Source organism: Jatropha curcas, chromosome 4, assembly GCF_041381405.1.
Source record: "Jatropha curcas cultivar XTBG-Jc1 chromosome 4, XTBG_Jcur_1.0, whole genome shotgun sequence".
Taxonomy (NCBI): Eukaryota; Viridiplantae; Streptophyta; class Magnoliopsida; order Malpighiales; family Euphorbiaceae; genus Jatropha; species Jatropha curcas.
The window spans coordinates 23,154,426-23,172,660 of NC_143154.1; the positions used below are offsets into that span (position 1 = coordinate 23,154,426).

Here is an 18,235-nt window from a genome sequence, read left to right on the forward strand (position 1 = left end):
TTCCAAGTTCATTCCTGAAAATAATTTCTTTTTTTCAAAAACTATGGCTAAATGTCTCAAACCATTATTACAATTCTAGTTAATTTTTTTAATTTTGACAGTTAATGTTGTTAACATAATTTTTCTTTGTAATAGTAGACAATGTCATTTCTTTGTTAAAAATATGCTAATTTGATCATCCCATAGCAAAAAGAAGTTAGACACGTCAATCAAATTTAAAAAAATATATATATATATATTGGCCCTTTTTTATTGGGCAAAAATGTCATCATATTTCACCATGAATACCTTAATAATACCTACTTCATCCCTCTGCAAATGAAATCCCTAAAACCTTAGAGCTTATGCTAAATCTCGCTTCTCCTCTACCTCTGTCAATGAGAACTCTTGTAGCCCATTCTATGAAAAGCGAAATCAAACCCTAATTTCAATAAAATAAATCTCGTACGGTGCGTCAAACACTGAGCAATGTTGTAGATGGAAGTTTAGCTACGGAAACATTATATAAGGATTTTGAGGCTGAAGTAGTCTGTAATTACAACATGAAGGCTAAATTTAATGCATCCTACATGTTCAAGATAGAGGCGCTTTATAATTGTTCTTATACTATGAGAAAACATAATATTTTATGCAATTGTCTCAATTTTTTATATATGATAAGAAACGCAGAATGTACAAATTGAAATTCACACAAAAAAATTGGCCAAGTAAAGCAATAAACATCACCTCTTTCTATATAAAACTAACTTTCCTCCTTTGAAATAAAACATATGCATTACAACTAAACCCTAACACATAAAATAAGACAAAACGACAACCTCCAATACAGTAGCGCATGCTCTAAACAAAAAAAAAAAAAAAACCTTAGTTATGACTATGGTCTACTAAGATTGCCTTTATCCCAACAACCTCCAATATTATTGATATTAAGTTCCTAATAGTCAATAAACTTCTTTGTTTATTAGTTTTTTCATTGTCGATAACTATGAAAAAGGAGGAGAAAAGGCATAAAGTGAAAATAAAATTTAGGGATTTTCAATAGTTGAAGAATCATATTCACCCATGTCTATCATCACGATTTTAATCTTAGGATTAGTGTCATCGACAACCAATATAGAAAACGATATCGTGTAAGAAAAATGAATTGTGCTGAATGGGTGTAGTTGATGTGTTTGGAGAACCACGTCATTCTTTTCCCGATTAAAAGGGCTAAGATTTCTTTTTTTTTTTTTTTTTAAAAAATCTGACATGGTTTGCTGATATGGTGAACTTCTTTCTATCATGCGTCCCACTGACAGCAATGTTAATTTTTTATTTTAATGGGGATAGGATGGAGGCTAATATTGCAAAGAAAAATTAAGCTTACAACATTAATTGCAAAATTAAAAGAACTGGCAAGAATTGCAAAAACAGTCAATGTTCAAACTTCTTTCAGAAATTTAGCCAAAAGCTAATTGTAAACTCTATATGATTCCATTAATATTTTAAATAAAACGACCTAGAATTATAAGTTATAGATTTCATAATTAGTGTTATTATAAATTAGGAATCAATTTTTTTGACAAATAAAATCTTTTTTATGCAATGTCAATTTTGTTAACATTGTTTTATTATAATTTAAGTAAAGTGATCCAAAAATATAAATAGAGAAAATACTTTTTAGTCCCTTGATTTTGATCAAATACACTAGCTAATTCTCACTTTTTTTCAAAATATATCATTACACCCCTATGTTTTTGATCCGTCAAACACTATAGTCCCCCATCAATTTTTTTTAGCATTTAGACATGAGTCAAAAAAAAGGCAGTCAAATATGAGAGAAAACTATAAAATAACAAGTTTGACTTTTAAGAACACGTTTAAAGTGAAAAAAAAAAAAAAACACTCTCAGCTTTCATCCTAACTCCCTCTTCTCTCCTACCCTTTATGTCGTTGCTATTGGTCTAACCGTTGTTTTTGGCTCTTTTGATGATAATATTCATATATATGACCTCCACTCTACTACCTCCCTCTCTCTCCTCCACCACCACACTTCCTCTATCACCTTCTTTTCCTTTTTGTACCACTCACTCATCTCCTTCATCCACTTAAAGATAATAGGGATAACAATGGCTTTGCTATTCGGATCGAGTGGAAAATAAGATTTCAGTGCATAGGAGATATTGGTTGTGAGCATATTTGAATATCAAAGGAGAAGATTGAAAAGTGAATTATGTTAGGGTTGATAAATCATCAAAGCTACCAATTAATATGACAAATTACAGTGGAGATTGTAGTATGCATAATGGAGAAGGAAGAGTTGTTTAGATTGGTTTATTTATTCCAAAGCTACAGAAGTCTTAAATGAATTTATGTCATTAATATATAAAATAGTCTTCTCATTTAAGTTTGAGTATCCATTTTTCTTGCTATTCATATACATCCAACTGCAAATTTTTTTTCTTCTTTAGCATTCGGTATGTATTTGATGTTTGAGGATGTTTCTTAGCAATTGTATTTATTTTAGTTAAGTAGGTAATGTATTAGGAACATTTTCTTTTTTTCTTTTTTTTTTTTTTTTTTGCTAAAATATAATATGCCATAGTGTAGCAAATTTCAATTTAATTGCAATGATATTTTTGCTATAATGTAATTAAGTTTATGCATAATATATTTCAAAGCATGAAAGCTTATCAGGATAACAATTGTCAAAATGATTTTGACTTCCACCAACTTAAGGAACAACATCATCCAACTTTAAAATGCATCCATGCCAAATGCAAATGGTAAAATATTCATCCATCCTGCATATTCAAGATATAGGCACTTTATAATTGCTCTTATAATATGAGAAAACACAGTAATTTATGCTATTATCTCAATTTTTTATATATGATGCAAAATTGTGAACGTAAAAATTGACACTCATACAAAAAACTGGCCAAGTAAAGCAATAAACACCATAGTTTCTATGTAAAACTAACTTTCCTCTTTTGCAACAAAACATATGCATTACAACTGAACCCTAACACATAGAATGAGACAAAACGACAATCTCCAATACAGTAGCGCATGCTCTAAACGACAACCTCAAATCCATGTTTTGAATATATGTTGTCATAGCAACATCTGGGATGTATGTAATTTATGAGCATCATTGAGTTTTATAGTTAGCGCGTCAATTTTTATTACGCATGGATTATAGACCGTGGTTGCTAGTTGAAGATCGGAGGAGTAATATCAGAGCTGAAGAGTCTTTTTGGTGATATGACTATCGGGAATGTATTTATTTAGAACCTATGTATGGAATTTATATTAATAGCCTATAAAAGTTTATTAATTATGGAGTTAATGTAATATTAAATTGTAAGGATGGAATCTAATTAACTTATGTATGAATGGTTATAGAAATTGCATTTAAGAATATTTAAGACTATAATGATTTATGAGTATGATGATGTTGTTGATAAATTAAAGGAATTTTACAAGTGATATAATTGAGTTGAATTTGATTATGTTAGAGTTTGTTTGTTGTTGAGGTTTGAATTGAGAGTGTTTCGTGTTCACAGATTTTTAGTAAGTTTAGTTTTTAAGGGGAAACTCTTGCAATTTTTCTGTAGGATTTTTTTCAAAATAATTTCTAAGTAAAATCTAAGAGTTATTAGACTTGTGAATACTTAATCATCTTTAATTCATATATATATATATATTAGCTCTACAGTTAATTTATTAGCTAGATTGGTGTCTCCATCACCGAATGTGACATCCATCATCTAATTCTTTGGGACCGGGGCAGAAGGTGTTAAATGATAACAATGAAAAACGAGGAGAAAAAGCATAAAGTGAGAATCAAATTTAGGGATTCTCAATAGTGAAAAGAATCAGATTCATTGGCTGATACCCATGTCTATCATCATGTACTTTAATCTTAAGGTTGGTATCACCAATAACCAATATAGAAAACGACATCATGTAAGAAAGAGGAATTGTGCTAAATGGTGTAGTTGATGTGTTCAGAGAGCGATGTCATTCTTTTCCTCATTAAAAAGGCTAAGTTTTTTTTTTTTTTTTTTTTTTTAATCTGACATGGCTTGCTAATATGGTGAGCTTCTTTCTATCATGCGTCCCACTGACAGCAATGTTAACATATTTCTAATGGAAATAGGATGGAGGCTAATATTGCAAAGAAAAATTAAGTTCACAACATTAGTTGCCAAAATTAAAAGAATTTGCTAGAATTGCAAAAACAATCAAAGTTTAAACTTTTGTTTAAAAAATTTTGTTCAAAAGCTAGTTATAAAATCCATATGATTCCATTAATACTTTGGATCAAAAGACTAATGGAATTATAAATTGGTGGATCTTATAAATAGTTTTATTATAATTTAGGAATTTTTTTCGCATTAAAATCCTTTTATGCAATGTCAATTTCTTTAACATCGTTTTATTATAATTTAATAAAGTGAGCCAAAATATAAATAGAGAGAATACTTTTTACTCCCTCTGTTTTGATCAAATATACTAGTTAATCTCACTTTTCCAAAATACGTGGTTATCCTCCTCTGTATTTGACCCGTCAAACATTAACATCCCATGTCCATTTTTTTTAGCATTTAGACATGAATAAGAGCCAAAAAAAAAAAATAGTCAAATATGAGAGAAACTATAAAATGATAATACTGACCTCTGGGAACACGTTTAAAATGAAAAAAAAAAAAAAAAAAAAAAAAAAAAAAAAAAAAAAAACACTCTCATCTCTCACCCTAACCCGCTCTTCTCTTCTACCCTTGATGTCGTCGTTGTTGGTCTAGTCACTGTTTCTGGCTCTTCCGATGATAATATTTTTATATATGACCTCCACTCTATTACCTCTCTTAGCTCTCTCTGCCACCACCACACTTCCTATATCACCTTCATCTCCTTTTTTTACTACTCACTTATCTCCTTCATCCACAATATCCTCATCACTATCGACGGCCTTATATGTATCTTTGATGCAAGACAATATAGAGAATAATGGCTTTATTTTTCAGATTGAGTGAAAAATAGGATTGGGGCGCATATGAGATATTGGTTGTGAGCATATTTGAGTATTAAATAAGAAGATTGAAAGGTGAATTATATTAGGGTTGATCAATAATCAAAGCAACCACTAATATGACAAATTACAATTTGGGACGACAATTTTACCCAACCTGGCGAGTACCCGATCCGATTTAGCGGATTAAGATAGTAAATAAATGGGGTTTGGGATGGATTCAGATAGTATTTTTGTTACCTATTTTAAGTTCGGGGTCAAAGACTCGGGAACCCACTACCCGTTACTCGTTTAATAAATATTCAAAGAATATTTAAAATAATTATTTTTTAAAAGAAAAAAAATATATATATATACATACACTTTTTAATTATAATTAATGCTATAATTATATTATATTTAATATTTATTATGTCAAAATAAATAATTTTATAATTTTTACTTGCTTTTATTTTTAAAAATTAAAATAAAAATATTTTTAATGCTAAATGGGTATTGGAACAAGTTTGAATTTTTAAACGGGTAACTATAATCGGATTTGGGACGGGCTCAAGTAGCAAAAATGAATTTTTAAATGGGTTCGGGATCGGTTCAGGAACCTAATTTGTAATCATGTTTGGTTTGATTCAGGTAGTGCTTTTTAAGCAAGTATCCGACCCGTTACCATCCCTAATTACAGTGGCATTGTAGAGTGCATAATAGGGAAAGAAGAGTTGTTGGACATTGATTTATCTATTCCAAAACTACAAAAATCTTAAACAAATTTAAGGCATTGATATATTCAGAAGTGTTTCTCATTGGAGTTTTAGTATCCATTTTTCTTGCTATTCATATATACTCAACTGCAAATTTCTTTTTTCTTAGCATTTAGTATGATTGTCATATATAGGAGTGGCCACGGTTTGAAACGGCTGGTTTTGGTTCCAAAAAATCTGGAATTAGAATAGAACCGAAAATTGACGGTTCCGGTTACAGTTTGGAACCGATTGGTTACGGTCTGGAACCGAGCGGTTACAGTTCCAATTCTGATTCCTTAACAGTTCCAAATTAACGGTTCGGCCGGTTCTCCGATTGATTTTTCAGCATTATAAAATCAAAAGTTAGGGAATATTTTTTTATTGAAAATTTAAAATTTAAATATTTATGAAATAATTTTTAGAAAAAACTTGAAGAAAAAAATTAAAAAAAAGGCGTAACTTAATTTATTTATTAAAAAAAAGGCTTGAACTTTTTTTTTTTTTAGAAAAAGGGCTTGAACTTAATTTATTTTTTAAAATGAAATGGGGCATTTATAGTAAATCCAAAAAATTAATTTTCCACAAATACCCTTAAAACTAGCCGTTATATAGTTTTTAGGAGGGTTAATTTTGAAATTTCATAAAAATATTTAAAAAATAAAAAATATTTAAACCGGGTGAAACCGTCGGTTCGAAGCGTTGGAACCGCCGGTTGGAAAAACAGTCGATTCTAGCCTGTTCTGACCGATTCTTAGAACCGTCGGTTCACGGTTCCTTAAAAGTTAGAACCGAAACCGAACCGCTGACCCCAATTCCGATTCCAGTTCAGACCGATTTCAATTCCTCACGGTTTCGATTTCGGTTCCCACAGTATTGGACCGGCCGTTCCGTTTCCAAAAATCGGAAAATGGCCACCCCTAGTCATAGATTTATTTGATGTTTGAGTATGTAATTTTGTTTCTTTAAAATTTTAGAATGAACCTTCCTTATATTTGTCATATACGATCTCTTGGTTGAAATTGTTTCAAATTTTATTTTCCTTGGCTGCATTTACTCTGAATATAGATGGATAGAGATGAGATGAAGGAGTTTTTTTATCTTTTCCATACAAATTGACGGTAAAAGCTCTTAAAATAGATGGAAGGACTAAATAATTGGATGAGAGCAAAAATTAGGAGTCTAATAATGTATTTTTAAAAAAGTGAGGACTAAATAGTATATTTGACCAAAGTCGAAAGATTAAATAATAATGTTCCCATATTTATAGTGCAAACAGAAAGTTGAAAAGAAAAAATGGTAATAAGTATAGGACCTTGCTAAATAGCTCAATTTAGGGGTGGCCAAAATCCAATTTTCGAAACCAGAATCATCGGTTCCGAACCAGTAGGAACCGAAACTGGAACCAGTGGGAACCGGAATCAGTCCGAACCTAAATCAGAACCGTCCAAACCGGTTCGGTTTCGGTTCCACCAGTTTTGGAACCATGAACCAGCGGTTCCAGCTCCAGTCGGAACCGACGGTTCTAGTTCCATCTGAAATCAGCCGGAACCGGTTCGAAATCAGCCTGAACCGTTGAAAAACCCGTCTGAGAACCATTATTTTAGAGGATCATTTATAATATTGGTATTTTTTTTTTTTTTACTTTTTACTAAAGCCTATGATTATACAATTACTTTTTTTTTTTTTGAAAAAAAAAAATTTCTTTCAATATGTTAGATGGTTTATTAATATAACGTGTTATATTATAATTTTATAAATTATATATATTTCTGGTAAGTTTTATTTTCTATTTTATATCAAACAATAAATCTTATAATATATTTCTTAATAAATAATAATAAAGTACATCTATTATTTGTAAAATAAGTTACTTGTAGGAAATAATTACAACAAATCAAATTAAAGATTTATTATAAATAATAATTAAATATATCATATTTTTGCCATATTTAATATGTATCTTATATAATATAATATAATATAACTAATCAAAATTAGATTACCTTTGGTGTTTCAATCAATAAAATTAAGATCCGTAAAGATATTATATTTTTTACCATATTTAATATATATTCGGTATATAATATAATTTCTTAATTTATCCAATAGAATTTATATTTAAATAGAAAATTAATATAACTAATTAAAATTAAATTACCTTTATTTTTAACCAATAAAATTAAAATCCTTAAAGATATTATATTCTTACCGTATTTAATATATACCTTATATAGTATTAACAGAACTTCATATTTTATTCAGTATAATATAGATTAAATAAAAAATTAATATAACTGGTCAAAATTAAATTACTTTTAATTTTTAACCAATAAAATTAAAGTCATTAATAATATTTTTATTAACCCATAAACTTAAACTTTGATAGTTTTATATCCTTATCCTAAAAAAAAAAAAAAAAAAAAATCATTAAGTGGATAAAAAAACTAAAATACTTTCTTTTATACTATAATTTTAAAATTTGGAAGTTAAAGCATTTTAAGTTAAAAATTTAATTTCTATTGCTACGTTGGGATGTAAAATATTCTCAAGACTCAGCAAACTTCGTCACGAAGTTTGGCCGTACAAGGGTGTTTATATTATATGTTTGTTGACTTTAAGTCAAGGTGCTTTTTTTCTTTGTTCCAATTCTTTAGGTGATGTTGGCTTTGTGGAGAAACATACATACATCGTCGTTCATTGAAGCTTGGTAGAAGCTTCATCTTCACCTTCACCTTCATCTTCTACATAAGGTACAGTAGCATCTATCTTGCTTTCGTTCAGCGCAATTACTGGCCTACTCCTTCCTTTAATTTCTTGCAGTGTAATTTTAAACTATTCCTTCAATCTCTCTCTGTAATATTTCTGTTTTGTTGGGATCGTGTAAAGAAACTGGAGAGGACGAAGATGGAAATGATGGAGGGAAAAAGGATTATGGGTAGAGGATTAATAGATGAAGTGTTTTCTTGGTCCATTCATGATGTGCTCAACGATAATCTTTACAAATTCCAGGTTGGGTATTCTCACTATATATATATATATATATATAAAATCTCCTTTTAGGTGTTTTTTCAGTTGTTTCTTGCATGCAGCTGATAGATTAATTGAAGATTTTTATAAGGAATTGCATCTTTCAATTTATATATGAGAAGGTTGATAGCAGGGGTGGAGCTGGACTTTAAAATTTGGGGAGATAAAAATAAATTTTTCAAAAGTTAGGGATCAAAATGAAGAAAAAAATTTTTTTATACTAATTTATAATGCAAATTTTTTTAAAAAAAATTCTGGAGTTTGGGGCCCGCGCTCCCCCAGTCCCGCCTCCCTCCGCCCCTGATTGATAGGCATACGATGTTATTCAATTTTTATTTATTTTTTAATCATTAGTAATATATTATTATATTGTCCTCTTACAATATATTAGCAAGCAGCTAGATTTGACATTTGCATTGTGTTATTTTATTTTTTTTAATTATATACTATTATCATTTTCTTTATTATGTATAGAAAATATTAACCATAAATAAAATAAGGCTAATTAAGTCATTAAAATTATATAAAATGCTTTCTTGCATTCCACAAAACAATTTTATAAACTATACGCGCCATCTGATGTAAATCAACTCGAAATATTATCTAGAATTTATTTGCTTTATTTTTAAAAAACCCTTACTATAATAATTTTAATCAAATAGAAAAATGAAGAGTTCTGTCATAAAATTTTAGATTATTTAAATTTATAGAATTCATTTAAAAATTTTATTTATTTGGTAAAATTTAGTTTTGTTATATTTAAATCCATAGAATATAATTTGCAGAATTGAATTCTTCGTTGTAATCTATAATGTTTTGTAAGGGAGACGAATATCATCTGTGTGGTCTACAATGTTTTTCTGAGTACTATAGTGATCAAAAGTAATTTGACCAAGAAAATATTATGATTTTTAAATCACAATCAGCAACTATGAACTTTGCTTACATAATTAAAGGGGAAGTGTTATTTTCATAAACTAATTTAGGGTTTAGTGTTTTGATTGGGTTAAAACACTGTTTTAATTAATTATTGTATTCGGTAATATCACATTTATCTTAACGTTTAGAGTTTGAAGTAGTGTTTCATGAAACGTTGTCCTCATTAACTTTGAGGGTTTTATAAATTTTTTATAACGCCTATGTCTATCTTGTGTTTATCTTGTTTTCTATTACTTTTTTTTTTGTCTTTTTATATTAAATAGTTAATCAAACACTTATTTTTACCGAACGTTTCTATTTTAACCGCTATATAAATAGCTAACTACTAACCACTAACAACTAGTAAAACAGTTAACAGGTACTATAATAGCTAACATTTACTAGAACTGCTAAAGTTACCGAACATATGCCCTTAATTAATTGTTTGAAGATAAAAAATCTGATTTCTGCCCTTATATCTAAATTAATGTTTATTGTATTTAAAAATAAAAAAATCCTTAATGTACTTGTATTTAGGTCTCTTAAGTTTTTCAAGAAATGACATGATGGGAACCTAAAGTTGGATATGCTCAATTAACAAAATTAAAAAGACTATGCTATAATTGGAAAAAAATACTAAGGGTCTGTTCGGTAATATTAATTGTTTTACTAACTGTTAATTGAATTTGTTGAATTAGTTGCTTAATTAGTTGAATTCGAGAGAAAAAAATGCATGATATGATTGTTAAAAAAAATAATTAATCTCAATAAAATGCTAAAAGTAGATTGTTTAAGGTGTCGTAAAGGCTCCCTCAAGACTCCAAAAAGCTATTATGAAAGCGGTTGTGGGATAGCTGTAGAAGTTCATAAGTTATTAACTTTTTTTTTTCTTGATTTCTACATTTTTTATTTTAAAAAATAAAAATTATAAATTTTATCCTTTCTTTTGCACTTAACTAATAAAATTAAATTTTATTTATTTATTTTAAGAAATGAATGAGATGATCTTTCACATTTGCTTCTGCTAAAAAATAGTCTATTCATCTAAAAATATGCATTACTGAGAACTCTTTTCCGTCGTGAAAGGATAATTATAATAGGCAAAGTATTTGAATGCCTTTTTATAGTAAGAATAAAAGAAAAAAAAAATCTCAAATTAAATTTTTTTCATTTTTCTATTTAGATGTTAAAATAATTTTATGATTAAGACAATATCATTTTGGTTGTAGTCAATTGCACACTTTTTTTAAAAATAACTTTTAGATACTTTATAATTAAAATTTTTATATAAAATAAAAATTATTTATTGAGAATAAAAAGTATTTAAATATTTCAAATTAAAAAAGTTATATAAATTAATTAACTTGTAAACATATTTTTTTTATAATATAAAAATTCTTTTTATCATTTAAAAATTTGTAGATGAAAAATATCCAACTTTTAGCAAAAATTAAGTGGGCAAATTCGAAATTGTTAATTGTCAGTTGATTTTAAACATTAATTAATCCAAATTTTAAGGATTAAATAATAATCTACCTTGTTTATTAATAAACCAAAAGAGGATTTTGGATTCACCAATCACAATGCCTAATAATTACAAGCAAAAAATGTTTGCATTGATGATTTTTTTTTTAGTACAGGGAAGGGATATTTGAATCTGAATCTATTGCTAGGTCATATGTGCATTTATTATTAGGCAATGTCACTGTGTGCATATTGAAAACTTTTAAATACATGAAATTTCTCAAAATTCATATATTTCATGAGTTATAATTTCATGGATTTGATGAATATTTATAAAATTATGGAAAATATCTAAGAATTTCTCTCCCATGTATGTTTGTCATTTTAAATATAAGAGCCATTTGAGAAAATTTTTCAAAATCCATGAATTGTGTCTTTTCAACAATCAGATGATAAAATTTCATGGATTTTGCAGATTAATTTGTTCAAAATCTCTGAATCCAAACATTGTCAGTAGCATGCAGATGCATTTCTAAACTCGTTCAGGCATTTCGTCGAGAACCTTCTCTGCAAGTTCTGATCACATGGACTGCAATATCCTCTCAGTACATTTGCTCAAAGAGACCAACCTTACAATGCAAAAAATGCATGCTTAATGAAGCCTCATTATTTTTAGTCTTGGACTCAAGTTGGGGAAAGCTTCCATTGTTGTACTATAGCTAATTCTGATCTCCCACTAATATTCAGTGCTTATTTCAAATCACAACTTCTATCAATTAAGGAAATGGCCACCTGATTTGGATTGTTTGGAAGGATACATCTGATAATATTCAGTGGCCATTACCTTTATTATCTTCATGCAGTTTTAGTTACTGTGAGAATAAATTATCTTAGAATAAGTAGAATAAAATGGGCTGTTAGGTTTATTATTAGTTTGGGTTATTTGAGACTTGGCCATTCTTTACCTTCTGCCTTAGCATTGTCTATGATACATGGTCATGTATCATAGCATAATCTGGAAGCGCTTTTGCATTTAAACTATGATATTATGTTTTTATTGATGGTACTTGATTCTGCTATCCCTGGCAGTAATTAAGTAATTAGGGGGAGCCATGGGCCAGTCCAGTCAGATTCTGGATTGGAATTGGCAGCTCCAGTTCATGGAATTCCGGAAAAGGAGCTGTTCTGCTTGAAGTCCTATTCTGGTTGGTTTCAGGGACAACTTGTTTTTAATAATCCAGTCTGGAACCAGCTAGTTTGGAACTGCAGACCGTTTCCGATCTGTTCTGGTCAGTTTTTTGAGAGATAGGAAGAGATCCAGTGCATAACCGTGGACTACGGTTCCAGTCCAGCTCTAGCAGTATCTATGTTATTTTCATTCCTGAAGCATGTATTTTCCTGTAATTTTTTTCACAAAATTTCTTTTAACAAAAAAAAAACCATAATAAGTTTTTGCAACCCCACAAATCTTACTCCCATTCTCAATTCCTGTTGTCTTGTTACAGGTGAGGAAGATTCCAGACACATTCATGTCAACAACACATTATCTGAAAACATTCATTACCCCACTTCTTGAAGAAACACGTGCCGAGTTGTCTTCAGGCATACAAGGACTGTCTCGAGCACCTGCAAGTGAAATATCCTCTATTAAGATATGTAAGGGGTATACACTTCCAAAAGACTTGTTTTATGAAATTTCACTAAAAAGAGAAGGGACTAAGAACAACGGAGTAGTATATGAGCCTGTGGTTGGAGATCTTATTGCCTTGGCTGATGTGAGACCAAAATGTACTGATGATTTGAGCAGGTCCAAACAATCTTATCTTATTGCTTATGTTCATGGAGTCAAAGGTGACTTTTCTGATGGACTCTCAGTAATATTGTCAAAGCCTTTAGTGCTTGAACAAGATATTCAAAAGGACAAGAAAGAAACATTTTTTGCTGTTTTTTTGATAAACTTGACGACAAATGTTCGTATATGGAGAGCATTAAACTCAGAATTGGAAGGAGAGAACATGAACATTATTCAAGAAGTGCTGCAAAATAATTCTAGTGTAAGAATCATGGTTAATTTCTTGTTTCTTCAATATCCTACGCTAAGGGCTTGTTTTGGCATTACTATTGTAAATAGCAGATTTGGAGCTAAACATATGGAGTATTTTATTGGCCTTATGAATATAGATTTTCACAATATGATTTCTTATGGACCTAAAGCTAATTTTGGGAAAAAGCAAATTAAATATGAGCTTTTCCTATGATTAGTTTTGGGCCAATAAAAATAAAATTACAAAAATCCATTATTCATTGAATAATGAGAATCTTGCTTATTTTCTATCCAAATTTGTTATTTGAAAAAACAATGCCAACTAGCCCTTAAAACTGCTAAGTTAACATCTTTGGCAAAAAGTTTCTTTGCTCTCAGCATACTATTGTGTATACTAAACACAGGCGCAGATTTTTCTTTGCATCCTTTGATTGTATAAATCTAAACCAATCTCCTCGTAATTGTTTCTGTATGTGACACATGTACTTTCTACAACCTAATAATATATCATTTCTTGCAGGATGGTGAGAAGTGTAGCATCTGCTCTTCTAGAGACAAAAAAGGTGCTTTCTTGTCATGCATAAAGGACATATACTGCTCTTCTGACTTAAATGATTCACAAAAAGCTGCAGTTCTGAGCTGTATCAGTACAGGGGACTGCTCACATCGGAATTCTGTCAAACTAATATGGGGGCCTCCAGGAACAGGGAAAACAAAGACAGTTGGTTTTCTGATACATGCCCTATTTACCATGAAATGCAGGACACTTACTTGTGCTCCAACTAACATAGCAGTGTTGGAAGTCGCAATGCGCGTGCTGAATTCAGTTGTCAAGGTGCTGGAATATGATACTTATGGTATTGGAGATATAGTTCTGTTTGGCAATCAGGAAAGGATGAATATTGACAATCAGAGTGAACTTTACAATGTATATCTTGATAATCGTGCAGACATACTTTACAGTTGTTTAGCTCCTGAGTCTGGGTGGAATCATAGTCTGGCATCAATGATAAATTTGCTCGAAGACCCTGAAGAGCAGTACCATCTTTACTTGCAAGAAATCCCAACAGAGAAAGTCAAAGTGGATAAAACTGATAAAAATTGTGAACAAAAGAATAAAAAGAGTACGGTAAAACAGAAGGAAAGTTTGCATATTGGGAAAGATAAGCAAAAATTGAAAGATGAGGAAGTGGAAAATGGAGATGGCTGCTCTAAGAACAAGAAAATTGAAGAAAAGGTTGGAAAACATTATCATTTGACATTTGAGGAATTTGTAGAGGAAAGATTCAAATCCATTGGAGAACAGTTGAAATTTTGCATTACAAATTTGTATACACATGTACCAACGTCTTTTATTCCATTGAACTTGCTGAAAAACATGATGAATTCTCTTGATTTGCTGAAGTCTCTTGAAAATTTGTTGGTTAGAATTAATATTCCTAATCAAGGGTTGAAGCAACTTCTCAAGATAAATGAGAATGTGGGAAGCAGAGTTCATAACCATTTGCAGCTGAGGAACAAAATTAATGAGTGTCTTACTACACTAAAATCACTTCCTCAAACATTCCCAGTTCCAAATTTCTCCAATATTTATGAAATAAAAGAATTTTGCTCGGGGAATGCTTGTCTGCTTTTTTGTACTACATCAAGCTCCATTAAATTGCGCAAAAAAAGAATGGCGCCTATACAATTTTTGGTTATTGATGAAGCTGCACAGCTTAAAGAATGTGAATCAAATATTCCCTTACAACTCTCTGGTCTTTGCCATGCTGTTCTTGTTGGAGACGAAAGACAATTGCCAGCAATGGTTAATAGCAAGGTTTGGAATTTCTGAACTTATTATATTCCTTTGTCTTCCATTGTCAGTAAAATGCTTTTCATTTTTTCATATTTTAACAAATGTAATGATCATTAGATTTCTGAGAAAGCTGGATTTGGAAGAAGTTTGTTTGAGAGGTTGGTAAAGAATGGATACAAAAGGTACCTCCTCAACATCCAATACAGAATGCATCCTTCCATAAGCTTATTTCCAAATAGAGAATTCTATGGCAAGCAGATTTTGGATGCCCCGAATGTCAAAGAAATAAGTCATGAAAAACATTTCCTTGAAGGAAATATGTATGGTTCCTATTCATTTATAAACGTAGCCCATGGGAAAGAGGAATTTAATGAGTTCCATAGTTTGAAAAATATGGTTGAGATTGCTGTTATTGCTGAAGTACTCGCAAACCTATATGAAGGTATCAATTTAACTTTGGCTAGGAAATTTTAATAGTCTGTTTAGCATTGAGGTTGAAACTGCTTTTTCGAGAAAGCATCATTGCAGATGCTATTAGAAAAAGCAGTTTGGGAGTGATGGTTAGCTACTTTGAAGCTTTTATGATCAAATAATGAGAAATTCAGCTTAAAAATGACATATGGTCAATATTTCAATGTTTATGTTTCTCTTAAAAACAGCTCAAACCTTAATTTCAAACAGAACTTATGTACTCATTGTGGGATTAAGCGGTGTCTTTGTTTTTGCATTACAGAATTCATTAGAACAAAGAAGAAGGTTAGCATAGGTGTCGTATCACCATACAAGGCTCAGGTTCATGCAATTCAAGAGAAGATTGGAAAAAAATACAGTTCAAATTCTGATGGGGAATTCTCTGTAAATGTTCGCTCCATTGATGGTTTTCAAGGTGGTGAAGAGGATGTTATAATGTTTTCCACTGTTAGATGTAACGACAAAGGATCAGTGGGTTTTCTTTCCAACTGGCAAAGAGCAAATGTAGCACTAACACGCGCAAGGTGTTAATTGAAAACTGAAAATTATAGTCTCAGCAGTTGCTTAAATATTTTATTTTTCTTCTATTATTGATTTAGAAATTATAAGTTTTGGTTTGGTTGTGTAGATATTGCCTTTGGATATTTGGAAATGAAGCAACTTTAAGTAAGAGCAGCTCTATTTGGAGAAAGGTAGTCAGTGATGCCAAGTTGCGAGGCTGCTTCTATAATGCTGATGATGACAAAAGATTGGCAGAAGCTATTATAGCTGCCCCAATTGCGCTTGACCAAATTGGTATTTTTTATAGTTATTTACATTTTTTTTCCTTTTATATTATGTACTTTTCATGGTTGCTTCGCTTGCCTGATATAACAATGAAGTGCTTTTGGCTTAATTATGAGCATTGCAAAGTCAGACCAAAATAATTGGATATGTCTAAAAACTTCCTACACTTATATATAGTTGAATTTTACTTATCAGTAAAACTAATCGCAAAAAATTTTATTGTGACTTTCAGATGCTAAAAACTTACTGACAAGCACTTCTGGAGGTGATGCTATTAAACTTTCAGAATCATTTTCATCACTCAGTATAAGGGATGAATCAACTTCTCCTGGCACAATTCAAAAGTACGTATTTAGAGAGTTATTTTCAGTATAAAAAAATTGATGTTTCTGTTCCCCATTTCAACTGGTATAGGATTTTGATGTCACCTGCTAGATATGTTCTGACCATTTTGAAAGGACTAAATATTTTGCGTTAATGATGAATAGAGAAGAAGTCAAGTTGAAGTACCAAGCTCAGAGTAAAGCCAATACATCTGGATCAAACCCATGGAAATAAGGATCCAATATAAATCTGAGGTAAGATTTTTCAAGATCAGGGACAAATTTAGAATTTGAGTTTTTTGGAGGATCAAAGTGAAAATAGCATCTGTCTTTTGTTTTCTCTTTTTCCCCTCAAAACTTAATGAGCGAATTACTGTTTAGTCGGAATTTATTAAAATATAAATTTTGACCATTAAATTTCATCGAACCTCATACTAATTAACATTTATCCTAGGACTTTTTATACCAGTAATTTGTCTTTTACACTCTGTTTCAAAATAATGAAGGAATCAAAATAATTGAAGAAAATATTAATGAATTGTTAATTTTCTTTCTATTGGTATTTTTCACCCATGTGTTTGGATAATGAAAGAAAAAAAAAAATTATTTTCCTTTGTTTGGAAAAGACAATTTTATGGGAAAAAGTTATTAATAATGATATCTTACCATTTTAATCTTATCTATCATTTTAGAGGACTTTGACGATCAAATAACTTCAATAGTTAGCTAAGAATAACTATTATTAATTTCAATAGTTATTAATAAATCGTCAAATAACTATTGAAGTTATTTGACGATCAGATAACTTCAATAGTTAGCTAAGAATAGTTTGCATATTTAGGTAATTGTATAAAAATTAGAGAAACTTCATCATTCCACAGTTATTCTTCCCAAATAGAGAGATTTTATTTATGTTCCTTTATTATTTTTCCTTCTTTTCCAAACAAGGTAAAATTGTTTTTCACAGTTATTTTTCTCAGCTATTTTGATTTATTCAAAAAAATAACTCCATCCAAACAGAGTATTAATTAATTAATTAAAAAAATTTAGAGATGGAGTGAATGAAATTACAGAGATAAGTCAAACTACAGGGACTAGACAGCAATTCTTCCATTTGTAATTGGTCAGGTGCTGAAACGTCAATACTGATCCCTGCTGAATTGTTCTTATAAAGACGTTGGCAATGCAGGTAACAGACTTTCCAGAGATTATTCATATGCTTTAACTCAATTTTGTATCATTATTTTGTTTTATAACTCAATTTTGTTGCTTCTACAATTTCTCCAATCATATAAGAATGGAGATGGCAACAATGAGCACAAGGGCAATGATAATGGAATGGAGACGGCAAAAGGAGGCAGTTATTATAAGCAAAGGACATATTAATGATATGGGCGCTTTTGTTAGGGTTTGGAAACATAGAAATGATATGGGCGCTTAATTCCAAAGCTTTGCGTATAACCAGCCCACTGTCTCTGTTAAATTGAAATCTCTACTGATATTTTTTAGATATATAAACAAGCGTGTAGTAATTTTTGTATGGGAAGGCATTTGCGACGTCGTTTCTTGGAATTTTCCCTCGTCTCTCCCTCTCTGGATTTCATTATTTTTATTTCACGTTTCCTGGAATATTAGATGCGAATCCACAAA

At 30.3% G+C, this 18,235-nt stretch overlaps 1 protein-coding gene across 6 annotated transcripts; it reads left to right on the forward strand.

Annotated features, from left to right (window-relative positions):
- Positions 1 to 8,364: 8,364 nt before the first annotated feature.
- Positions 8,365 to 18,157, forward strand: LOC105635647 (uncharacterized). 6 transcript variants are annotated; one of them, XR_016320407.1, is made up of 11 exons: positions 8,365 to 8,504; positions 8,641 to 8,763; positions 12,669 to 13,217; positions 13,728 to 15,026; positions 15,123 to 15,447; positions 15,739 to 16,000; positions 16,105 to 16,271; positions 16,495 to 16,606; positions 16,751 to 16,840; positions 17,636 to 17,774; positions 17,882 to 18,157. XR_016320407.1 is itself a non-coding variant. In XM_089720103.1 (9 exons), the coding sequence occupies exons 2-9, from the start codon at positions 8,659 to 8,661 to the stop codon at positions 16,818 to 16,820; spliced, it is 2,889 nt and encodes a 962-aa protein (XP_089576229.1). In that variant the 5' UTR covers positions 8,365 to 8,504; positions 8,641 to 8,658; the 3' UTR covers positions 16,821 to 17,068. The 6 variants fall into 6 exon arrangements, 1 of the variants encoding a protein (XP_089576229.1); XR_016320406.1 differs by having other exon boundaries at positions 17,677 to 17,774; XR_016320408.1 differs by having other exon boundaries at positions 17,714 to 17,774.
- Positions 18,158 to 18,235: the final 78 nt, after the last annotated feature.

What these genes read in the sequence shown, in the direction of transcription:
- LOC105635647 (XM_089720103.1), top strand. Translation starts at nt 8,659, where the DNA reads ATGGAAATGATGGAGGGAAAAAGGATTATGGGTAGAGGATTAATAGAT. An exon ending in TGCTGCAAAATAATTCTAGT is followed by an intron (nt 13,218 to 13,727) that starts GTAAGAATCATG and finishes CATTTCTTGCAG; the next exon opens with GATGGTGAGAAGTGTAGCAT. An exon ending in GTAGCACTAACACGCGCAAG is followed by an intron (nt 16,001 to 16,104) that starts GTGTTAATTGAA and finishes TTGGTTGTGTAG; the next exon opens with ATATTGCCTTTGGATATTTG.